The 26754-nt window shown below is 41.2% G+C and overlaps 1 protein-coding gene across 2 annotated transcripts in view; it reads right to left on the bottom strand.

Moving 5' to 3' along the window:
• Window positions 1–26754, bottom strand: part of LOC126092366 (lipase member M-like) — a 176163-nt gene that overhangs the window by 58179 nt on the left and 91230 nt on the right. For both annotated transcript variants that reach the window (XM_049907911.1, XM_049907910.1), the window contains exons 4-6: window positions 24289–24403; window positions 11003–11249; window positions 699–854 (exon numbers count right to left, since the gene is read on the bottom strand). In XM_049907911.1, coding sequence (XP_049763868.1) covers window positions 699–854; window positions 11003–11249; window positions 24289–24403 — 518 coding nt within the window. The remainder of the gene's footprint in view (window positions 1–698; window positions 855–11002; window positions 11250–24288; window positions 24404–26754) is intronic.

Here is a 26754-nt window from a genome sequence, read left to right as displayed (position 1 = left end):
GCAACCGCGATGGGCTACAATCCGACCTTTATCAAAGTTGCAAACGTGATGGTGCGCACTTCTCCTCCTTACACGAGGCATCACAACAACGTTTCATCAGGCAACGTCGGTCAACTGCTGTTTGTGTATGAGAAGTCGGTTGGAAACATTTCTCATGTCAGCACGTTGTAGGTGTCGCCACCGGCGCCAACTTTGTGTGAATGCTCTGAAAAGCTAATCATTAGCATGTCACAGCATCTTCTTCCTGTCGGTTAAATTTCGCGTCTGTAGCACGTCATCTTCGTGGTGTAGCAATTTTAATGGCCAGTAGTGTAAATAACGATTACATGGGAATCCGAGAGCGAAATTCGATGAAATTGTCTGCGTCTGTTCCATACGGCGACGTTTTGTACCAGGTAAAAGTTACATTACGCCTACACCGCACCAAAAATAATTAAACAATACTGAAAATTTGTTTCGTTTATGATCTGGCAGGTATGAAATATGAAACCAGATCATATAGTGTACGATTGCATTGCCATCTAAATGCGTTGAATTCGCAGTATCCCCCCTCTTCCCACTGACGCAGTATGGTGTGTTAGTGGGGGAAAAGTGCAGCCAGACTGTAAAACACACACACACACACACACACACACACACACACACAAGAAAGAGAAATAAAGCGAAGGAAAGACGGAAAGAGAGCCACACAAACTTACGAAGTCGCTCCTGGATGGGTTTAGTCCGGTCATGATCTCGACGAGGGACTCGCATGTGCTCCTCACGGGCGAGTCTGGGCGGCACATCTGCCAGGCTAGCCGCACAAACCCCGGCGGCCGGCCCAGCATCTCGTCAGCGTTCTTCCCGAAGTCGCTCTGCGAACACCACCGACTGTTGTCAACAAGCGAGCAATTGATACGCAGTTTCTTCTATCACTGCAGTGTCGCTTCACCAGACTGTGTCTTAACAAGCGAACTCAATGGCCATCAACAATGCAATACCGGGTAGGACAGCGGGTAACATAACTATACTTATTGTTAGTATAGAGCATAGTAGGAAAAATATACGATTAAATATTTAGGTGGTTCAAATTGTTCAAATGGCTCTGAGCACTGTGGAACTTAACATCTATGGTCATCAGTCCCCTAGAACTTAGACCTACTTAAACCTAACTAACCTAAGGACAGCACACAAGACCCAGTCATCACGAGGCAGAGAAAATCCCTGACCCCGCCGGGAATCGAACCCGGGAGCCCGGGCGCGGGAAGTGAGAACGCTACCGCACGACCACGAGCTGCGGACATTTAGGTAGTTTGAGGGTCTACAGAAAGCAAAATTTGATACTGACAGCTGAAACCCGCGGCAGCAACAACAGCTCTAATCCGACTGGGCATCGAGTCAGACTAACTAGTGGAGGCCACGACGTTTGGAACGCGGATTTACTGCAAACTTCGTACACTCGTAGTACTCCATTAGAGCAACAAAATGTGTAAGCAGTAGCTCGTACTTCTCAAGCGTTACTGAGAAAATCGCAAGATAATTTCGATCGTCAAATATATACACCTGTACGTGGTCGTTTTTACCATAAAGCGCCGGCAGCTCAGCGTGTTCGGTCAGAGGATTAGCAGCTCTCTCTAATAAAAAAAAACTGGGTTCATAGATAAACGACGAACTGAAACGGGCGTCTAGCGACGTCCGCCCCGAGCAGGTGCAACGAACAAACTGAGATTAAAATAATAAAAAAAGAGGTTAGCGTTCAAGCCCCGTAATCGCTGGGTCGCTGGATCGAATCCCGCTGTCTGTTTTTTTTTTAATTTCTAACAGTTCCATTTTCTTTGATATTTATATTACAGTTGTTGTAATGGAAAAAAATACGTGTAATCGGATGAGCTTTCATTAAATTTACAATGTTATTTGGCAGTCTACAAATTTTTATTATCACAAATAATGTAATATTCATAACTACCGACTAGTAAACGACCAAACGCAAAAAATGATACTGAAAATGTATGCTTGTCCGTGTCTTCAAAATTGTCCGAATTTAATCGAAAGAGAACGAGAAATTTCTTCTCGTGAAGACGCTATTAAAATACACTCGATTCTGCATGACCAATGAACAGCGCCGATATTTAAGGAAATGCTGCGTTATGCATGGTTTGCTTCCAAATTATCGGCTGAAAGAGAGGTGTTTGAAAATGTTAACGAGGGTTGTTTTTCCACGGAAAACCTCAAAACACCGTGCGTGTGCGGAAACATAGCATTTATTCAATGCAACTGGTGCCGCTTAACTTTGTTTTTCATGTTTTTACCAAAAATACCGTCCCGCAACTTGTAATCGTAATGTCGAAAGCGACACCTTTCGAAAGCCGTCTGTGCCCGCCAAAACTTGGAGCTAACAAGTCGTTTCGGGCTCCTTCCAGGTATAAGGGATTTCTCAAATCACGGACAAGCATACACTGTCAGTATCACTTTATGCGTTTGGCCGTTTATTAGTCGGTAGTTATGAATATTATATTATTTGCGATAGTAAAAATTTGTAGACTGCCAAATAACATTGTAAATTTAATAAAAACTCATCCGATTACACGTATTTTTCCCATTACAAAAACTGTAATATAAATAGCAAAGAAAATAACACTGTTATAAATAAAAAAGCCGACGAGCGGGATTCGATCCAGCGACCCAGCGATTACGGAGCTCGAACGCTAACCTCTTTTTTTTTATTATTTTAATCTCAGTTTGTTCGTTGCACCTGCTCGGGGCGGACGTCGCAAGACGCCCGTTTCAGTTCGTCGTTTATCTATTAACCCAGTTTTCTTTTTTTTTATTAGAGACAGCTGCTAACCCTCTGACCGAACACAGTATATGTTCCAAAACCCTACTGAAAACTAACGTTAGTGTTATGGGCCTGTAAGTCAGCAGATTACTCCTATTTCCTTTTTTGTGTATTGGTGTGACCTGAGCAATTTCCCAGTCTTTACGTACGGAACTTCCTGTGAGCGAGTGGTCGTATATAATTGATAAATATGGACCTATTGTGTCAGCATACTCTGACAGGAACCTGACTGGCATACAATCTGTACCGAAGGGTTTGCGGTTATTAAGTGATTTAAGCTGCTTTGCTACACCGAGGATATCTACTTCTGTGTTTCTCATCTTCGCAGTTGTTCTTGATTGGAATTCAGGAATATTTACTTCGTCTTCTTTCATGAAGTAGTTTCGGGAAACCGTGTTTAATAACTCTGCTTTAGTGGTACTGTGATCAGTGACATCACCGTTGTTATCGCTCAGTGAAGGTAGTCATTGCGTCTTGTCCACTGGTGCACTTTATGTATGACCAGTATCTATTTGGGTTTTCTGCCAGATTCCGAGACGGAGTTTCGTTGTGGAAATTATTAAAAGCATCTCGCATTGAAGTACGTGCTGTATTTCGAACTTCTGCAAAACTTTGCCAGTCTTGGGGATTTTCGTTCTTTTAAATTTGGCGTGCTTTTTTCGTTGCTCCTGCAACAGCGATCTGACTCGTTTTGTCTGCCATGGGGGATCAGGACCATCACTTATCAATTTATGTAGTATATGTCTCTGAACTGAAGTCGATACTATCTCTTTGAAACTTTCCACGCGATCAGAACGAAAGGAGTGGAGACTGTCTCTTAAAACGGCGTTAAGAGCATTTTTATCGGCTTTTTTTAAAAATAGATGTGCTTTTAGTTTCTTTTTGATGGTTGTAGGTGTTACGGCATTCAGCCTAGCAGCAACTACCTTGTGGTTGCTGTTGTGGATTGGCAAGACAGCCAACCCACTAGGACAGGAAGCCGAAAGGCACGCGTTTTGTGCTCACGCAGGCTGGAGTGAGGTATGTTATACAGCATCCATAGTAACTGGTAATGGCGTCTGTCTAGGTCGTAGCAAATGACTTAGCTGAAGGGTATGCTAACTATCGTCTCGGCAAATGAGAGCGCAAATTGTCAGTGAACCATCGCTAGCAAAGTCGGCTGTACAACTGGGGCGAGTGCTAGGAAGTGTCTCTAGACCTGCCGTGTGGCGGCGCTCGGTCTGCAATCACTGATAGTGGCGACACACGGGTCCGGCGTATACTAACGGACCGCGGCCGATTTAAAGGCTACCACCTAGCAAGTGTGGTGTCTGGCGGTGACACCACAGTTGCTAATTCCTGTATTCGACAAGATACTCCCTCTTTGTCCAGGATTATTTGTTGCTAAGAGATCAAGCACGCTTTCGCAACCATTTACGCTTCGAGTGGGCTCATGAACCAAATGTTCAAAATAATTTTCTGAGAAAGCATTCAGTACAATTTCAGATGACGTTTTATGCCTGCCGCTGGCTTTAAATGTACAATTTTTCCAGCATATCGATGGTAGACTCCTGGCTATAGTGCTCAGTACGGGGAGTTACCGCCCATGGCAGCAATACAGGTCTGACAACTACGTTGCATCTTGTGAATGACGTCATCAATCTCATGCTCAGGCAATAACGCCCCTTCCTCTCGCAGAGTTGCTCGCAAATGTAGGAGAGTGGTTGGTGGTTGGTGACGTGTTGCAACCTATCTCCCTAGAGCATCCCAAACATGATCTATGGGATTCAGAGCAGGGCACGCCATCCATGCAATATCTTCAGTCTCGAAGAAAACATCAGCCACCTGTGCTCTATGAGGTCGAGTATTATCATCCACCAACAAAAACAGGAGAGTAACTTCCAGGAATTTCGCATTACGTACATGATTACTTACTAATATTATAACTTTACAGTGTAAATTGCCCTAAAGATGACCCCATCGCGGGTTGAAACCGGTTGGCGGCAAAATAAATAATGCGATTGTGACTGTCATTTTGAATAATTGATTACTCTGATAGCCTCCTGTTACTATGTTTAATAATAACAGCCGCTTTCAGACGTGTGTAACAGCGCATCAGAGTCGTAATTATTGCTGAAGCAGGAACTTTTTATTTAAATAAACACGCTGAGGAGTCGTACTCATGCACGCAAGGCATTTCTGGATGCCTGAGGCAAACTATGCCGCAGGGGTTGGCCAACCTCATTGTTAAGCTGGTCACTACAAATATCCCCACGCATCTACGGAATGAGGACAGAAGTCCCAACCTGCCACAGAAAGTGCATCTCCTTGGGTCTACATTGTGGCCATCACCCCATGCCCAATACTCACGCCAGAGGTGAGGTTTTTGCTCACATTTTTGAACAGGACATCCCACTGGCTGAGGACCGCAAGCGTCTAGTTCACAGCCCACAGACAATGAATATTAGACATACTTCTCACCTGATAAATGCTATGGCAATTGAAAGAACCCCGGAAATCCGCTTTCCCGATTTGTATCAACAAGAGTATAATACAAATCCGCAACCTATTACTAAGAAGTTGTCAAAATTACATGTAAGTTACATAGTATGTCATCCGCCCCCGGTAGCTGAGTCGTCAGCGCGACAGAATGTCAATCCTAAGCGCCTGGGTTCGATTCCCAGCTGAGTCGGAGATTTTCTTCGCTGAGGGACTGGGTGTTGTGTTGTCCTAATCATCATTTCATCCCCCTCGATGTACAAGTCGCCGAAGTGGCGTCAAATCGTAAGACTTGCACCTGGCGAACGGTCTACACTGCTGGAGGCCCTAGTCACACGACATTTCATAGTAATGTCAAAATCTGACATAGTTTTGAGATACAATACAAACATTTTATAGATATGGAAATAGCATTGTGATAGTTACATTGGCAACATATAACAGCAAACTGTATAATGTGGGCATCTGCAACTAAAGGTACGCATTTTTGTGAAATAACCCCTAAACAGTTGATGTATAACCTTGAATAGTACTACCAGTTTCACAACATTGGAGTAGCAATTTAGTGTGATAACCTTATTTGCTTATCTACAAAATCTCCGTATTATATATCCAAATTATATAAAGATACTGACTCCACTTGCGTAACTTACAAGTTACGATATTATTGCCATCTAAAACGTGACTATGGACTCACAAATGAAGAGACACAGCATCAATCCCATGTGCAAATTGTCGATAATATTTACCAAAATATCTAAAGGTATTGATACTCCTGGTTTAACTTACAGGTTAATGTACAGGTGGTGCCGAAAACACCATTGTAGACAATATATTTCCATACCTACACACTGTCCATATTAAGTATCAAAAGTACATAAAGATTTTGACACTAGTGGTATAACTTACTGGTCAAAGTACACCCGACTCCTAAAACACGACTATATGTTTTCATTCTTATAAAAGAAAGCACAAAACTGCTGTTGTATGTTGATTAATAATACTACCAGTTTCACGTCATTAGAGCTGCATCTTTAGCTACATCTAACTCAAGAAAAATGACACATGAGGGACTTAGAATTAAAATTTTTTAACGTTGACAAGAATCTAGGGAGAGGAAAATATAACCTCAAGTAGAATACACAAATGTCAAAAGAAAAGTTAAATGTGGTAGTCAAAATAATTATTTTCAGATCATTTAAATGAAAAACTGCACGTCTCATCATTCCCAGTTAGGTTATAATAAATTCGACACGACAGTCAAAATTTAAAACAGGCAGAGTGAAGAAGACGACCATAAAAGAAGGTGAGCTGTAAAAAGAACAATGAAATTGTAAAACCAGGAATAGGGGTACTTCAAGATGAACAGTGATATTAAATATTACTTGCGATTAAAAGACAGGCCGTAGTGAAAAACACTGAGTAAAGGGCCGTAGAATAAAATTAGAACGGATGAAAAGCGGTAAAGAGATGCAGAACAATAAAATCAGGTCTTGGATATAATGAATGTTTACAGACTGCATCAAGTTGCCTTATCTATAGACGCTTTCGATAAAGAGGATCCAGTATATTGATTACAGTAATGGATGTGATTGTGATTATGTCAACAACAACAAGGAAAATACTTTTGTCTTAGGGCCTCCCCCCCCCCCCCCCAACAATATTTGTGCTATCAGACTGACAGGTACCGACATAGATCAAAACACAGATGAAGCAGTTTTCATAGATTTATGTTCCTCGGTAAAATTTCAGCTGGATTCGTTTCTACTTTAAAAATAAAACATACAACCCCTGCGTTCTCTATTCCGCTGTTTACTTTTCATCCACGCACAAACTCAGTATTCTGCTGGAATGAGTACGTGATGGGTATTACCAAGATGCATCAGATTCGTTCGACCAAGACCTGGTTTCACTGTTTGCATCTCTTTACCATTCGTTATTGATTCCAATTTTATTCTGTGGCCCCTTTCTCGATGCTTTCGACTACGTCCTGCCTTTTGATCATGATCACTACTTAATGTCACTGTACATCTTAAAGTCCCCCTTTTCTTGGTTTTACAACTACACTGTTCTTTTTACAGCTCACCTGCTTCTTATGGCCGTCTTCTTGATTCAGTCTGTTTTAAATTTTGACTGTCGTCACTATTTCGACGACTTTATTGTAACCTAACAGGGAATGAGGTAAAGTCAAACTTTTCATGTAAATGATCTGAAAATAAGTAAGGTGACTATTATATTCAAATTTGCTATTGTCAGCTACGTATCTTCCTAGATTCTTGCCAACCCTACAAAAAACATTTAATTCCACCGTGGATAAGTGGGAGAGAATGTCTCCACCAAACTGGCGAAGGAAGTGATGTTACAATGATGTAGCTGACCACTTGTGTCAGACATGGTCAGGTGCAGTGTCGACCTTTGAGGAGCTTGTGAGAAGCCGTATTGGATTTCGTATTTGGTGAATTTAGTCTTTAGTGAAGTTTGCTGTTTCAAGGCAACGACACACTGAAGAATTATCAAAAACACATCATTCTCGGTATGATTGATTATAATTAAATGTCAGTTAATTGCATAACGGCAAATAATACCTTCAGAAGAACCTAAGATAATCATCTGTCAGGAAAGTTCTTTGTAGCAAAGTGAAGTGAGATATGGTGTCACAAATTTTGATACCGTCGTTTACACAATGCTCTTTACAATTCTCTTTTCCACCTTCCTGTATCTAAAATATTTGGGACTTTCTTATTAATGTAATAGAAGTATGTTTACAGTATTTGATGTTAGGTACAGATAGGAGTGCTGTCTCTCTAGATTGTATACTTTCTCACAAATTGCCTTGTTTCTGTTTCTACTGAAGCAGTTAGAAATGTTTTGGGATCTGTGTGCACTGTTTCTGTGGTATGTGTACTAGAACTGAATTTCATTGTTATGTGTGGAGAGCACATAAAATTTTGTAAATGTAACTTAAGTCATAAATGGATTCGGTTTCGTATCATAGATGGATCAACAGACACAGTATAGCTGATCCGAATACATTGACAGAAGGCATTATGATTTGACTACACTGACAGACAAAAATCACGGTACATCATCTACTAGACGTAAAAACACGCCTACCAGCTTTCATTTACGTCGTGCAATTATTCCCAGTATTTTTCCATCAGTATATATGTTTTTATTTCTGTAAATTAGTACAGCAAATGGAAATTGACTGTATGTCTCCAAATTTCATCATACATGGAGAAAGTATTGCTGCCTAATCAGCAAACAGCCAGAAGATTGCCTATGACACTTTCACAATATATCAACTTGTACTTGTCAGTTGACATACATTGTGCATGGTTGACATGACCTGCATTCGTAGTTAATATATGAAACTTCTTGTTCCAGCACATCATTTATAACAATTATTATCATGTAATCTTCACTATTTATGTACATGATGTTCAGAAGACAATTCTTGCAATTTGTTGATCCATATTCTCAGGCATTTTCTCAAAATCGAAAAAACTCACCCTTGAGAGAGAGCACTCTCATACATATATAGCAACGAATACTACAGATCATACCTTCATTAACTCAATAACAAAGTTAAAAAATGTTTTAGAATCGCAAAGGTGAGTATATAAGATTTTTTGAAGTAGCACAATGTGAACAAAGACCTTCATACTTTGTAAATGCAAGCTTCTACCCATGACACCATGATGAACTTACATAACAGGTGACCATCTTTTTCATCTTCAGCTGTCCTTAAGGCGTTGACCGCCATTATATCATTAACTAACTTTTAATTATAACAAATTGTACCAAGAATGATGACGTTTTGATAAATCTTCAATATGCCATTTCCTCAGAGTGAAACACTTTAATAAAACGGAAGTTATAACCACCAAATACAAAATGCAATATGCAGACTTCCAAGTTCCTTAAAGTAATAGCTGACAAAAACCTCAAACAGTTGATATAAGTGGTGGTTATGATATTTTGACATCACTTTCTTAGATAACTTGGGTACAAACAGTCTCTCCCTGGACAAATGGATTAGTTCTGCCATCTTTGATTGCTCATGACCGTTTAATCTTGAAAGGGAGGACAAACTCTGGTAATGCTGTAGGTGCTGAAGGAGGGGATAATAAATCATATTAGTTCCCTTGTCTGCAGAAGGAAAATAGAGGGGGAGTGAGATGGCAGAATGGCTGGGGAGGAGAGTAACCTTGAGCTTGACCTTGGGGGAGATCTGGAAACAATGCAGCCTGCACTGATACTTCTCTAGTCCCCCCTACAACATAAATCCAGTAAGTTTTGAGACTGGTTTAACAAAAAATAGAGCAAAGTTCAGATGGTGGTTTTAATGTTTCATGTGTTCTACGTAGTGTTCCCCCCACTTGAGTACAATGCACAGAGCAATCATAAAACCATTTAAAACCGTAGAAAAGTTCTTCTTTGAGGTGTTGTTTAGCTTGCACATCACATAAATATTGGTTACCTTGTCAAAGAGCTGACCCTTCAAGTGACTTTCTGGACTTTCTCACTTTGTGGTAAGTTTTTTATTGGTAACACTAAATCACCTTTGGTGATTTTTTATAGACTAGAATTTTCCATATTTTGCATTTTGATCAGATTGCCACAGTTGTAGTTCGACTGTCAAAGTGTATGGCACAAACTTGAGCCTGCCCAGTTGGCCGTGTGGTCTAATGCACAGCTTTCCGGGTGGGAAGGAGCGCCGTCCCCGTCACGAATCCGCCCGGTGGATTTGTGTTGAGGTCCGGTGAGCCGGCCAGTCTGTGGATGGTTTTTAGGCGGTTTTCCATCTGCCTTGGCAAATACGGGCTGGTTCCCCTTATTTCGCCTCAGCTACACTATGTTGGCAATTGCTGCGCAAACAAGTTATCCATGTACGCATACACCACCATTACGCAAACATAGGGGTTACACTCATCTGGTGTGAGATGTTCCCTGGGGAGTCCACTGGGGGCTGAACCACACAATAACCCTGGGTTCAGTGTGGGGCAGCAGACGGTGTAGAGGGGTGAAGTGGACTGCGGTAGTCGTCGTGGAGTTGCGGACCACTGCGGCTGCGGTGGGGATGGAGCCTCTCCGTCGTTTATAGGTCCCCGGTTAACATAATATAACATGGGACAAACTTTAAACACACTTTCTCTTCTTCAGAACATTCTGGAGAATGTCTCGAATAATTAGAGATGTTGCTCCAATTTTAATTGTGACACAATAGTGTTGACACATTCTGGCTGCATGTAGACTACTTAAAACTGCCTGCTTACAACTGACTGGTGGAATGCACTACTGCAGTACAGAGTTGTTAATTCAACATTCTACTGTAGTTATTGCGCTGACAGCGCCTATACGACAAGATAAAGCCAATATTGGAACTGTTCCGACCGTTGGTATGTTGTGATTTCTCTCTACAGCTGTTTTTTTAATATTTTTATCTATCTGAGGGCAGTATCGTTTAATAAACATAAAAGTAAATCTTTGTATAGCCCCACTTGCCAGGTCAATTTTTAACTTTTAATTTCTCCAGATGAGGAGAAAATAAGCCATGTCGCAAATTGGCTGAATTGCAAGGGAGGGTTGATTGTTGAATAACTAACTACTTTCTCTTTCTGGAGCGGAGTCAACTGCATGCACTCTTCGCACCCATCTCTGGAATGGCTAAGGAAAACTTTTGCAAAACAGTTTGGGCGGACTTACGATGGCCTTATCGGGGAACAAGGCGATGGCCTTCAGGAGCTGGCTGTGTCGCTGCGTGAAGAGCACGCCGGGCGCCATGAGGAAGGCAGCCCTGACGACGGAGCGCATGCGCGGCACCAGCTCTAGCCACGTGTAGAATGCGTTACCGCCCGCGCTAACCCCCACGAAGAAGACGCGGGGGTTCCCCGTAAGGCGTTGGGTCAGCGACAGCAAGGCCGGCATGTCGTACCGCCCCACGTCGTCCAGCCTGAAAAGTGCGCGTGCAGAAAGGCGGAATAATTACCCGCAAATGACATGTAAAAACTGAGGTTTAAAATTAATATAAGTTACTCTAAATTAGACTAAATTCATGTAAAGTATGTCGTACCATACGTCAGAAAGCCTTGCACCATATTTACTTATGCAGAGTGGTCAGAGACAGTATAAAAAGCTAATAAGGATGTTGCATGATAGGCTGTACCGAGAAGTAATTATTAAGGAAAAAGTTCGATATGTTTTGCCGTTTTCAGTATAATCAGCACTGAAGTTACCCGCCGATGGAGGTTTGAAAAGTTCTCGGAATCACCACGAGAGGGCAGAAGTATCGCAACGAATTGTTCACGTGATATTCATTGGACTGTTGCCTATGGCGTGCCATGTCAGTGCTCTTGGAAGAGAGCTGTGGTGGTGATGTAGCTCTGTTGTTCCCTCGTAGTGATTTGCGAAGATGGAAAAAAATCGAGATTCGAGCAGTGATTAAGTACTTCGTAAAGAAAGGTATGAAAGCAAAGGACATTCATGCCGATTTCCAGGATACACTGGGGACTCTGCTCCTTCATATTCAACTGTTGCCAAGTGGAAGATTGAATTTAAATTTGATCAGGAAAGCTTAGATGATGACCCGCGCAGTGATCGGCCAAGATCCAGAAATCATAGAAAAAGTGCACAAAATGGTAATGGAGTATCGCAGATTGAAAGTGCGTGAAATTGCTCACGTTTGCTGGATGTCATCTGAAAGGGCATATCACATTTTAACTGAAGAATTAGAAATGAAAATAAATTATCTGCTAGATGGGTGCCGCGTCTCTTGACGCTGGATCAAAAACGCATGAGAATCGACGTATTGGAACAATGTTTGGCCCGTTTTAGGAGAAACGAACAAGATTTTTTGCGCCGGTTTGTGACCAGAGATGAAACTTGGGTGCACTGCTGTACCCCAGAGACAAAACAACAGTTAAAGCCGTGGAAACATGCTGATTCTCCGCCACCAAAGAAAGCAAAGACCATTCCTTCGGCGGGAAAGGTCATGGCATCAGTGTTCTGGTATGCAAAGGGGATTCTGTTTGTAGATTGTCTCCCCACTGGGCAAACAATTACTGGAGACTGGTGGACAAATTGTAACAAAAGATATGCGAAAAAAGTCCAGGTTTAGCAAAGAAGAAAGACATCTTCCAACAAGACAATGCGCGCCCGCACACATGTGCTGTCACCATGGCAAAATTACACGAACTAAGTTATGAACTGTCGCAACACCCGCCTTATTCACCTGATATGGCTCCTTCAGACTTCCATCTCTTCCCAAAACAAAATTTTTCTTGGTGGACGAATTATTTTGCGAGCCTGGAGGAAACTCATTTTCGAGATGGTGTCAAGGCACTGGAACATCATTGAACCAAGTGTATTAATTTACAAGGAGACTACATTGAAAAATAAAAAAAGTTTCAGTGATGTAAGTAATTTTTTTATATTCCGTTCCGAGAACTTTGCAAACCACCCTCGTAGTTACATATATACACATACGATCAAGGACCCTGAAGACCATGCTCCGACCTCACAATGTACCCCCATAGATTACGATCTTGTGCACTTTGGATTTAGTTCTCATCGAAACACAACTACTGAAGCTATTTCTGCAGTTCATCGTCCCATCGCTTCCTTGCTCTTCCAATTGGGCGAGTTCCGTCAGGTTTTCCTTTAAACCCAGCATGTTTCTGGCCGTCTAGCAATGTTCCCTGCGAGGCTTATTCTCCACACTTTCATTTTCTGCATGATGTGTGGTATTTAATTGGTCATTCAGTTTCGGTTCTTTCTACTTCTCCATGTGTTCTCTTCGCTGGTTGGTGCAAATACATTTCTCATGATTTTCCATTCAAAGATCAGCAGGTCCTCCTCATCTTCTTTTTGTGGAGCTTAACGTATCTGTCCCATATGATAATACCAGTATTGTCACTGCATTATAGGCCTTAATATTAACTGACAGATTTTTTTGTTGATATTATCTGCTTCTGAGTGGAATAAGTTTTAGACACATTGACAATACATTCATTAATTTCTTGATTTAGATTATATGCCTGGTGAACCAAGAGCCGAGTACTTAAAATTTTTCACTCTGATTATACTCCCTATTTCATCCTGCAATGCGGCGCTTTTAGGGGCTTCCTGAATACTTCTATCATTTCAGTCTTCTCCATATTAATCGCCAGACCAAACTTACTAGCTTCTTTGTGCCATCTCTTCCTCTTAATCCGCTATGGCTGCAATGTCGTCAGCATATTTCATAGCTGTGTTCTTCCATTTAGGATCACCCCATTACCTTCTCTTTTCATTTCCGTAGCTGATTTCTCGAGGAGCAAATTAAAAGCTGTGGCAAAATGGCATCACATTGTCTCACATTTGTTCTGATATTGAATTCCGTGGATAGCTCCCTCTGGTATTTCACCTTGGCTTTTGTCTCTGCTGTACACACCTTCACCAAGTTAATTAGCGTCGTTGGTATGTCAAGCTCGCTCAGGATGTATATAATCAGTGTATACTAATTACACCTTTGAGAAATCTACAGATGTTACCAGGAACCGAAGACTAACTTCCCAACACTTCTCTCAGATTTGCATCTTGGTAAAAATTTGATACATAGTTGATCTTCCTGCCCGAAAAGCTGCCAGGTACTCTCCAACGTCATCTTTAGCAAAAGGCTTCAGATTTTCAAGAATTGTTAGTGATAGCACTTTGTATGGTACACTTAGTAGAGTCATATTTCTATAATTACTACAGTTCCCTTTATTGTTCTTTTTGTGCAGTGGGATAATGGTAGCTGACTTCCACTCCTTTGGGATCTCCTCCTTCTCCATTCTTCAGTTATGAGACTGTATATCTCTTTCTGAAATGTTTCACCTCCTGCCTTCAACAGGTAGTTGCGCGCTTAAATTCAAGCAACCTGCCAGAGACAGTGCCACCAAACGTGCTCTTCGTTGGATTTCCTCAAACCGAAAAGACTTAGCTTTTGCTCACCATCTTAAATTTATCACTTCCGAAAAAGGTACGTTTTAACTAGTAATGAACATTTGAATAAGTGGTAGCTCCGGGACCAGTAGTCGTCTGCACATTACCACATTTTAGCACGTGCAGTTACTTGAATCTGCATACGCAACGACCTGATGGGCTAACATCAATGGTAATTAAATTGGAAATGGCGTAATTACTTGACTTTTTCTGAACAATTATTTCTTCGTGAAACCTACCATGCAATAACATTACAAGATTTTCAGACTGTTTCTGACCAGCCTGTACTCCTATAAATAGCATCGCAGAGGGAAGAAGTCCTAAACTGCATAGGCGATTTTAGCTGCCACATGCAACACCTATGAATGTTCTTTATAGCATATTTTTGTATCCACAGCAGCATAAAATGAAATGTCACAACTATAAGAGCGCGCAATGCATTATAACAACAGATTCTGTTTTTTTAAAAAAGTTTGGCTTAATATAAAGGCTGTTAAAAAATATCCTGTATTTTATCAGATGGTAGTATGGATTAAAAAAAGAAAGAAAAAGAATGTCCAGTAAAGATGGTTTCTAAAACGCATACCTTAAGAGCTATAACCACTGTTCAGTAGACGGAGATGTGTTTCGCAGTAGCGAAGATGTTCAGGCGCTCACAGCACTTACGGTATGCATTTTAGAGCCATGTTTATTGAACTTTTTGTCTTATCCATACCGCCACCTCCCAAAATATGGAACATTTTTAACACCCTGTGTTTCAGTTTGACAGTGTGCCTGGTAGTGTAGTGCGTTTATCTTCTGAATTTATCAAGTATCAGTAACTTAAGGGCGATGAGTGAGGTTCTACAACTTTTTCATTAATTCAGGTGACTGTTTCTATTAGAGTATGTGTGCAGTAAACAAAATCCTCGATATTTAATTTCCTTTAAAGCATTTGTACATACACTTGTGTGGAAAGCTTAAGGACGAATGTAACTTTTGCATAATGTTTCACTACCAAGCAACGCAGCTCGACGAGACTTGGACCCAGGGCCGGTTTAGGGCCCAAGCGACACAAAACACTTGACGGCGCGAAGTTGAGAGGAGTAGCAGTGTTGCACAGCTGCAAAATTTCCATACGTATCACGGTTATTAATAGCGGCTGCTTGGGGTGCCAAGGAGAGAGGGGGAAACCGACTGGTTAAGACGGATACCGGTATTTTAGTACTGAATAACCGGTATTTTTTGGTATTTCTTTGGTCTCAGTTATAACAGGTATTTTTGCTTTTTACTAGTAATCGGGAAAAAGAACGGAAATATCAGTTAGCCATAACCGCAGTACTAAATTTTTTGTTTTTAAATAAACCTTTTCAAAAGAACTGTTAATTTTTATTCGTGAAATTTGAATTGCATCGAAATATTGCTTTATTATAAAAAATTACGCAAAAAAGTCGTCAGTGCTATTTTAATAACAGTGCCGATAGAAACGAGCAACAAACACATGGCATAAGAATTGGTACAACATTGCCGAAACACTAATGTATTTGTTACCACGTGGTCAGGCTTCTTGGATGGTATTCTTGTACAACCTACATGCGGTGTGCAATAGTTGCCCCATCTGGTCTGTACGGCAGTTTCTCAGTGTCGTTCGAACATCACTTGTATTACAGAACGGCACCATCCCTAGTCTGGAAATATTTTACAGTGTGCGGTATCAGTGAAGTACAATGCTCTATTTGCTTTAAAATAACAAAAATTGAAGGAGCCGCAAGAAACTTGTAACATAATATAAGAAGAAAACTTATAACTTATCAGTTCATTCATAGTTCAGAATAAAAATACAAAGCAGAAAGTCTGCTGCTCGTGTCTACACAACCTGCCCTTATCTGCTTGAAGCCCTTGAAAACGGACAAATATTTACACTAAAACAGAGGTCTTCAACCTCAGGTTTCACCATTCAGCATTGACTATTCGTAGTGTCCAAATAGTAGTATGATCCTCGAGTACAAATTGATTTTTAAGTAGAGTTTAAAAGAATTAAAATAAGTAGAAGAATACTGGTGATTTTTTGTAGAAGTCAAACAGGTATCACTGTTCGAGAAAAGCAGCGAACGCTGGACGAACCAACTTCTCCTTTATTGCCCTATTCAATTTAATATTTTGATTCTACGTATCTCGAAACTGAGGGAGTCAAAATTTTCAATCTTTGTTCGATTTCTACGTTTACAGGAAATAATAGGAAATAAAAACTGAAAATTGGTTATTTCAGAAGACGGATATTTTGAGCGGTTTCAACAGTCGGATTAAACTGGGGCTAAAAAAAAATATATAACCAAAAACCGTTGTTTCAGCGATAACCGCCATCCCTGATGCCACGCAGAAAGGGGCGCGAAGTGTACAGTTTGTGTACATTGCGTATCACAATAAGCAGGAGAAACTAACACGGATGAAGGGGACGAGGGAAACGAAAGGACGGAGGGGTGCCAAATGATGAGTCGCTTGAGTGGAAACATATTTCGTATCGGCCCTGCTTGGACCGTAATTAGAAAAAACTGCTACAATACAGCTCAGTACAGTGCAGTACAGTACAGTACAGGAGGTAACTGAAAGAAATACACAGTGAGGCGAACAGAAATGACACTTTTATTCAAAGACAATGATAACAATGAAATTATTATTATTATTATTATTAGCTAAATAGCTACTGTTCTGGCATGATGCCTACACTTGTTTCGCTTCTTCATACTATTTTTGTATGGTCACTATAAACGACAAGACCACAACAATTTCATTTATACATCTTATTGTTGACACACGCAACACACCGATAAAGAAATAATATTTCTTCCAAAAACAGACCTAACGTTTCTTGCAGGAATGTGGTGTACATCCTACCATTAAGATTTCCTTCGATGAAATAGGGGCCTATAATTCTGTTCTCCAGAATCCCACACAATACATTCACCGACCACGGTTTTTGGTGCGCAACTTGCCGCAGCCAACATGGATGTTCAGTTGCCGAATAATACATGTTATGCAAATTAACATTTCCATGGTTCGTGAATGTAGCCTCGTCAGTAAGTAAAATCAAATTAATAAATGTGTCATCGCTCTGAATCTGAAGTTGAGCCCATCGGCAGAATTCAATGCGACGCGTGCAATCCGTACTAGTTTATTCTTGGTGGAGACTGAAACGGTAAGGATGATATCTATGGCGATGCAGAACACGAACAACACTACTCTGGCTTATGCCAGATTCCCTTGCGATTTGACGCGAAGTAACACAAGGATCGCGAACCACAGTGCCAAGAGTACCAATTTCCGTTTCCTCGTTAGTAACTTTCCTTTGCCGGATATGTTTCCGATGCGTTAAAGATCCAGTTGTTCTCAATTTATCACATACATAAGAGGGTTGGATTTGACAACCGATACAAAAGAGTTACATGTTTCCAGCTGTTACTGTCCTTCAAAGTAGTCACCACCGTTGTGTAGAACCCGTTGCCATCGATGTGGAAGGCGTAGTATACCGTTAGCAGAGCCTGTTCTATTGATGGTGCGAATGGAGCGGTCTACTGCCTGTCGAATCTCTGGAACAGTTCTGAAGCGAATGCCACGAAGTGGTTCCTTCATCTTTGGATTCAAATCAAAGTCACAAGAACTTAAGTCCGGGAAGTATGGTGGATGGTACAGTACTTCCGAGTCCTATCGACAGAACAGAACAGCCACAGCTTGAGCTATGCACCCGCGCATTGTCGTGAAAATGATGGGCGGGTTGCGCACGAAGTGTCGCCGCTGCTTTCGCAGAGCTGGTCACAGGTGATCCTCCAAAAACGAACAGTAATACTGTGCATTGACGGTCTGCTTTGGAGGAACGTAATGCGTTAGGATAACACCATCACAGGCGTACACGAGAATCATCATAACTTTCACCATACTGGGGTTCTGATGCACTTTCGACTTTCGCTGCGACCCATAATGACGCCATTCGTTGGACTGGCGTTTCAGTTTTAGCTTCGTGGCATTCGATTCAGAACTGTTCCAGGCATTCGACAGGCAGTAGACCACCCCATCCGCACCATCAACAGAACAGGTGAAAGGTGGCTACACTGAGCCACAGCGCCAGAAATCGCGCCAGAGAGTATTGTTCCGCCGCCTCCACTGGCAGTGCTTATTGAGACGTAGCGGCAGGCAGTTCTTACCGAGAAGTTGTGGTGGATACTGCTTGTAGCTGAAGTCAGAGTGAGATGCGGTAGTGGAGAGTGTTGTTCCAAGTTTTATGCAGTGGTTTGATGGGAGAGATGATGATGTTCTAATGGAGATATTGTAATGGTTAGAGTGCATTTCGTCAATATATATGGAGGTATTTTCTTTTATTCTTTTATTCTTTCAGTGACCTAAATAATGCATCATTACAGGTTCAATCAACAAGGCATCTGGCTTGTGTTCTTGTATTAGAGTGTAATTTTGGTTTTCTTGCACAATTATAGTATTTCTAATTTTCTTTTATCACGTCAGCATAATTGGTATTTAAAAATTCTTGTCTTGTTGAAGAAGAACCGTGCCAGATGTGCGTTGAGTCATACTCCCACATACAGAACAGCTACACTTGTGTTTGTTGTTTCGTAGGTTTTATAGTTGCTGGGGACTTAATTAATTAATTGTGCTAACTAGCTGTCTGTCCGGTTACGCAAGTCTCGTAAACGGCTGGCCCTGACTAGTATTAGTACGCAATCTGACTGCATAGAACAACAACAAAGAATGTAAGGAAATTTCTGTTAGCACAATTAATTAACTAAGTCCCCAGCAACTATAAAACCTACGAAACAACAAACACAAGTGTAGCTGTTCTGTATGTGGGAGTATGACTCAACGCACATCTGGCACGGTTCTTCTTCAACAAGACAAGAATTTTTAAATACCAATTATGCTGACGTGATAAAAGAAAATTAGAAATACTATAATTGTGCAAGAAAACCAAAATTACACTCTAATACAAGAACACAAGCCAGATGCTTTGTTGACTGAACCTGTAATGATGCATTATTTAGGTCACTGAAAGAATAAAAGAAAATACCTCCATATATATTGACGAAATGCACTCTAACCATTACAATATCTCCATTAGAACATCATCATCTCTCCCATCAAACCACTGCATAAAACTTGGAACAACACTCTCCACTACCGCATCTCACTCTGACTTCAGCTACAAGCAGTATCCACCACAACTTCTCGGTAAGAACTGCCTGCCGCTACGTCTCAATAAGCACTGCCAGTGGAGGCGGCGGAACAATACTCTCTGGCGCGATTTCTGGCGCTGTGGCTCAGTGTAGCCACCTTTCACAGGCTCTGCTGACGGTATACTACGCCTTCCACATCGCTGGAAACGGGTTCTACACAACGCTGGTGACTACTTTGAAGGACAGCAACAGGTGCAAACACGTAACTCTTTTGTATCGATTGTGAATAAATAATTGCCATATTTAAGTTCGAACCCTCGTATTTAAATGTACGACGTGTAGGGTGAGTACATTGAGGATATCTTTCAGCGTATAAATCTCTAGCTCTCACTGAATTTCGTTGACATTCTCCGCAAATGAGAATCATATGACTTGTGCTTCGAAGGAATACAACATTCACATATGCTTGATTCGACGATACTAGCTTTCTGTTCGTATTAGCGTTGTATTGCAAAACCGTCGAGTGGTGTTTACGTGACAATGGCACATTAGATGGATACGCCGTATTCGGCGAATATTTACTATTTGCACCATATACGAGAGAGAATTGACAGAGCTTGTGCTTCGGCAAGCGCCCAAGTGATACGGAGTACCATTCAATCCATGATAAGAAGATTGCAGCACTGCATTGATACCAGTGGTCATCACTTCGAACACCTTCTGTAAATGGACGTCATCTTTTTGACCTTCATTGACCTTCAGAGACCGTACTGTTACACATCATTGAATTCGCCTCGATAGCCGCTATCAGAAAGTAAGTACCAAACTATAGCATCCCATTAAAAAAAAAGAAAAACAAAGTTGACCTTCATATCTCTGACGCGACCCCACCTAGCAACAACAAACCAACGTCATATTATGGCCCCCGTCGTCCCATGCAATATTTGTCCCACAAGCTTTTCAGCTACTGTCTCATACATTCGCAGTTATTCTCGGTGGCAATAGTTAGTGACTCACCCTTAATAACACTGAAATCACCGTCATTCATTACGATCCCTTGAACACTGCAAAATGTAGTAAATGGTTCTTAATAGGGTGCGCGACCGGAAGAGACGGCATACAGGTGTTATGCGCGGGAAAAAATACGACGTTGCATGGGAGTACTGTCCCCAAAATCTTTGAACGCAGCACACTTACTAGTCAACGTGTAATGCCATTTCCTCGGACGAGAAATAAAAATAAAAAATTAGCTCCCAATACCCCAAAGATTTCCCCCCAAGTCCCAAATTCCCAGAAAAGTGAATAAGCGAACGATGTTCCATTTATCACTATTATTAGGACAATAACAAGTAATTAAATCATGAATCTAACGACAATTTAGCAAACTACGAAAGAAAGATTAAATTTTAATAAAATTAAAATCAAAATCATAATAAATCGCAAAATTAGCATAAATTAACATTCGCAAGGTAGAACCAACGATCCCAAAGAATACTCCGTGTGAGTACTCTTTGGGAATCGTGAGTAACGACAAAGTATAATTCAATGCATTGTCACTACGTTACGAGAGTTAGCCGAAGCAGGTCATACATTTGAATGCTCGTACGTGTAGGCGCCCTTAGATTGTTTTTGAGATTGAATAATTGCGATCTATTGTGACGCAGTAATACGATCTTCTGACTTCAAATATCACGGCATTAGAATTCGAACGGAGGACTTTTACCTACTAGAAAAAGTGAACTTTTAACTAGATAATTGAACTAAACACTACTTAGTCAGTCATTTAGGCAACGAACACAGATAGACAATTTTCATTCATAATAGCCAGTGGTTTATGGAACTTCAGTGATAGGTCCGAAGCATATAATTTAAATCCCCCCCAACACCTGGGAAAGTTTTCTTCTCAAGGCTCGGTTAGGAAGTGACTGATAATGTGCAATAAAACACCCTCTCGTGCCAAGTCGTGCATTTGTGATTTAAAATTCTATCAAATTATTGACGTGAAACTCCCGAGTAATAATTACGCGCAGCGATAATATTTGACTGTAGCGCTTGTGTAGAATCTTTGACTAAAATAACAAGCCCACTGTTACATTTCTTAGATACTTGAAATTACGACCAGCTTGTAGGGAATTTGTTGTGAATGTGACTGTATTGGTTTTATCATTAATATTTCCTCATTAGTTAAACATCGATTACGAACGATTAATTACGATTCTTGGTGAAGTAAATATCTCACGCACGTCGACTTTTCGGTTCAGCACTGTTATTTTGTGTAACGCCGTCTTCGTAACTTGATAACGATCTCAACACTCTACCGACTGTCGCCGAGTTTTAGCCGAGGCCAAGTACAAATCAAACCAAAACATCAAGAAGAAGAGGCGTTATAAACGCCATTGTAATCCTGCATTCCTTCCTTACGTGCGTCTTTTAAGGTGTGCATTCGGCCCTGACTTCATTTTTATCTACATCTACAATTACATGATTACTCTGCAATTCACATTTAAGTGCTTGGCAGAGGGTTCATCGAACCACAATCATACTATCTCTCTACCATTCCACTCCCGAACAGCGCTCGGGAAAAACGAACACCTAAACCGTTCTGTTAGAGCTCTGATTTCTCTTATTTTATTTTGATGCTCATTCCTACCTATGTAGGTTGGGCTCAACATAATATTTTCGCATTCGGAAGAGAAAGTTGTTGACTGAAATTTCGTAAATAGATCTCGCCGCGACGAAAAACGTTTTTGCTTTAATGACTACCATCCCAACTCGTGCATCATATCTGCCACACTCTCTCCCCTATTACGTGATAATACAAAACGAGCTGCCCTTTTTTGCACCCTTTCGATGTCCTCCGTCAATCCCACCTGGTAAGGATCCCACACCGCGCAGCAGTATTCTAACAGAGGACGAACGAGTGTAGTGTAAGCTGTCTCTTTAGTGGACTTATCTTCTAAGTGTCCTGCCAATGAAACGCAACTTTTGGCTCGCCTTCCCCACAATATTATCTATGTGGTCTTTCCAACTGAAGTTGTTCGTAATTTTAACACCCAGGTACTTAGTTGAATTGAAAGCCTTGAGAATTGTACTATTTATCGAGTAATTGAATTCAAACTGATTTCTTTTGGAACTCATGTGGATCACCTCACACTTTTCGTTATTTAGCGTCAACTGCTACCTGCCACACCACACAGCAATCTTTTCTAAATCGCTTTGCAACTGATACTGGTCTTCGGATGACCTTACTAGACGGTAAATTACAGCATCACCTGCGAACAACCTAAGAGAACTGCTCAGATTGTCAGCCGGGTCATTTATATAGATCAGGAACCGCAGAGGTCCCAGAACGCTTCCTTGGGGAACAGCTGATATCACTTCAGTTTTACTCGATGATTTGCCGTCTATTACTACGAACTGCGACCTTCCTGACAGGAAATCATGAATCCAGTCGCACAAATGAGACGATATCCCTTGTCGATAGCGGCCATTACTTCGTGCGAATAAAGAGCTAACTGCGTTGCACAAGAACGATGTTTTCTGAAACCATGCTGATTATGTATCAATAGATCGTTCCCTTCGAGGTGATTCATAATGTTTGAATACAATATATGCTCCAAAACCCTACTGCAAACCGACGTCAATGATATAGGTCTGTGGTTCGATGGATTACTCCTACTACCCTTCTTAAACACTGGTGCGATCTGCGCAATTTTCCAATTTGTAGGTACAGATCTATCGGTGAGCGAGCGGTTGTATATAATTGCTAAGTATGGAGCTATTGTATCAGCGTAATCTGAAAGGAACCTAATCGGTATACAATCTGGACCTGAAGACTTGCCCGTATCAAGCGATTTGAGTTGCTTCGCAACCCCTAAGGTATCTACTTCTAAGAAACTCATGCTAGCATCTGTTCGTGTTTCAAATTCTCGAATATTCCATTCGTCTTCTCTGGTGAAGGAATTTCGGAAAACTGCGTTCAATAACTCCGCTTTAGCGGCACAGTCGTCGGTAACAGTACCATCGGCACTGCGCAGCGAAGGTATTGACTGCGTCTTGCCGCTTGTGTACTTTATATACGACCAGAATTTCTTCGGATTTTCTACCAAATTTATGGATGACAACGCGCGACCGCATCGAACTGCACAGGTGGAGAAACTCTTGGAACGAGAGGATATTCGGCAATTGGGCTGGCCTGCCCGTTCCTGCAATTTAAATCCCATCGCGTGGGATGCGTTGAGGAGACGTGCTGCGTCACGTGCACGTGCGAATGGGTGGTGGGCGAATGGAAGGCCCTGCCACAAGAACTGCTTACGAACCCTGTGACCACTTTGGGGGCACGTTGCAGAGCATGTATTATCGTCCATGCTGATCCACACTCTATTAAGAACCATGTATCCAGGGAACCATCATAGACCGAGATGACTTCAGTGTAGTTATTGTCTTTGAATAAAAGTCATCTCTGTTCGTCTCATTGCTTATTCCTTTCAGTTAATTTCTGTACTATACTGTAGCAATTCTTTCCTTGTATGGTCCAAGTTTCATCGAGCTGCATTACTTTGCAGTGACACGCTATGTGAAAGCTACTTTCACCTCTTTTTTTTTAAAAAAAAAATAAAATGATGTGAGTTCAGAGATTTTGCAGCGATTCCTACAGTGATATGTCAGGTCTTTCCAAGTCAATAACAAGTGCCCTTGATTTCATTCAAGAACTGTACTGGATCAGCGAAATTGATGCAATATGATCAAGATAAACAACTCTAATGGGAGACGTAACTACCATTATTACAGTGTACATTATTCGCTGCATAGCGTTTGGCGCACATGACCTGGAGCTCTCCCATGTAGCTGGTAGGGTAGGCCGCTTACGTGTATCGCCAGTACTGTGGGTCCCTGCGGGTCCATTTGCGGTGCCTTCTGGAGTAGGCGCAGCCGCGCTGGTTGCCTAGGACTACGTCATATCCGGCGTCCGCCAACATATATGCTGTTGGCAGAAAACTGAAATCAGCGAGACGTGTCAATCGTTGCCGCGTTAAATGTTACTTACAATTTTAGACCTATCTCTATGCCATCAGTATTTCCTAAGTTACTGAAAAGGCTGTGTATGTAAGGGTAATTGATCATTTTATATCACATGATTTGCTATCAAATGTACAGTTTGGCTTTAGAAGTCGTTTAACAACTCAAAATGCTATATTGTCTTTTCTATGTGAGGTAGTGGATGATTTAAACAAAAGCTTTCGAACGCTTGGCATATTTTATGATTTAACTAAGGTGTCTGATTGTGTTGATCACAAAATATTGCTCCTGAAGTTGGAGCAGTAAGGAATACAGGGAGTAGCTCACAATTGGTCCACCTCTTACTTTAGCAACAGAGAGCAAAATACCATTATTCACAGTGCTGAGAATATCTGTGATGTGGGGCCTGAGTGGGTTGCAGTCCAATGGGCGGTGCCCCAGGCATCAGTGCTGGGGCCACTCCTGTTCCTTATATGTATAAATGATATGCCTTCTAGTATTACGGGTAACTCTAAAATATTTCTGTTTGCTGATGACACCAGCTTGGTAGTAAAGGATGTTGCGTGTAACATTGGCACTGTTTAAAATAGTGCATTTCATGACCTAAGATTTTAGACAATAAACTAACGTTAAATCAGAGTATGACTCAATTTTTATAGTTTCACACGATTAAACAAAACCTGACGTTTTAATTTCACAGAATGGGCATATGAGTAGTGAAGTTGAACAGTTCAAATTTCTAGGTGTGCAGATAGACAGTAAACTTTCGTGGAAAGACCACGTTTAGGATCTTGTTCAAAGACTTAATGCTCCCATTTTTACTATTCTAACGGTATCTGAATTAAGTGATCGTTCGACATAAAAATTAATCTACTTTGTTTATTTTCATTAGCTTATGCCGTATGGCATTATATTTTGGGGTAACCATTCCCATTCTAAAAGGATATTTTTGCTGAGAAACGGGATGTTCGGGCAATAAGTGGTGTAAGTTTGTGAACTTCTTGTCGACCCCTGTTCACGAGTTTGGGTATTTTGTCACTGGCCTCTCACTGTATATATATTCCTTACTGTCATTTCTTGTTAACAATATTAGTTTATTCCCAAGAATTAGCAGCTTTCACTCAGTTAATACCAGGCAGAAATCCAATCTGCATTTGGATCGCACTTCCTTGACTCTTCTACATCAAAGTGTGCAGTATACTGCTGCATCCATTTACAATAAGCTACCACAAGAATTCAAAACTCTTAGCAGTAATCCTTGCGCTTTCAAATCTAAACTCAAGAGTTTCCTCATGGGACATTCCTTCAATTTTGTAGAGGTGTTCCATGAAAAATTAAGATGATTCTTGTTGTATTGTTGATTGCGTTTTCTTAAACATATGGCTTGACTTTTTTCGGGTTCATAAACATTTTATTTTTATCTATTACTAATTTTATGTACTGACAAGTTCCCTGACCTTGGAAATCTGGTCCTCACATTGGTCCTACGGAACTTGACGTGAAAAAAAAGGTACAAGCTCTGGAAGTGATATGCACGTATGAGGATATTCAGGTTACAGTACTTTGGCCCATCTGTTTCCATACTTGTCAGAACGACCGTCGCTGGAAAGATTATGAGACTTTGTAGTGCAAAACATGCATAGCAGCCAGCAAAGAACTGTCTTGTATTTTGTTAGTATATTCTCCGTCTTTATATCTGTCTTACCTATTTTTATTTGTCTTTTCACACACACACACACACACACACACACACACACACACACACACACACACATGCACACACACACACAGTAACCAGCAGCATGGATGTGGGAAGAGACGGGAATGTACATCTAGATAGAGGGGTTGGACAAAAGTTTGGAAACACCGCGACATATGCATGTTTGAACAGAAATGCAGATGCTAGTGAAGCACGCAGCTGGTGCTGCTGTATTTGATCACGAACGCCACCTGTGTCACGTCCCCAATACGTTACGAGTGTCAGTCGTGGTCAGAACAGTGTTCTGTGTGCTCATGAGTGCATTGTGTTGGAGTTAAGCGAATTCGAACACGAGCATATTATTTGTGCTCCTATGGTAGGTGCTTCTGTAGTGTTTGGTATTTGGTGTTTGGTGTTTCACGAGGCACCGCATCGAAGATTTACACCAAACACAGCTAAAGCGTAAAAATATAGAGTGTACCAAAAAGAATGACCGAATTTTAACTTGTAATAATATTGAGACAAATGTTACTAGGAAACTGAAACAGCGCAAGATGTAATTGGCATGGTCTAGAGTTTCAGAAAAAATCCGCTAGATGTCGCTACGAGCGCTGACC

Source organism: Schistocerca cancellata, chromosome 7, assembly GCF_023864275.1.
Source record: "Schistocerca cancellata isolate TAMUIC-IGC-003103 chromosome 7, iqSchCanc2.1, whole genome shotgun sequence".
Taxonomy (NCBI): domain Eukaryota; kingdom Metazoa; phylum Arthropoda; class Insecta; order Orthoptera; family Acrididae; genus Schistocerca; species Schistocerca cancellata.
This window is presented reverse-complemented; position numbering and strand designations above follow the sequence as displayed.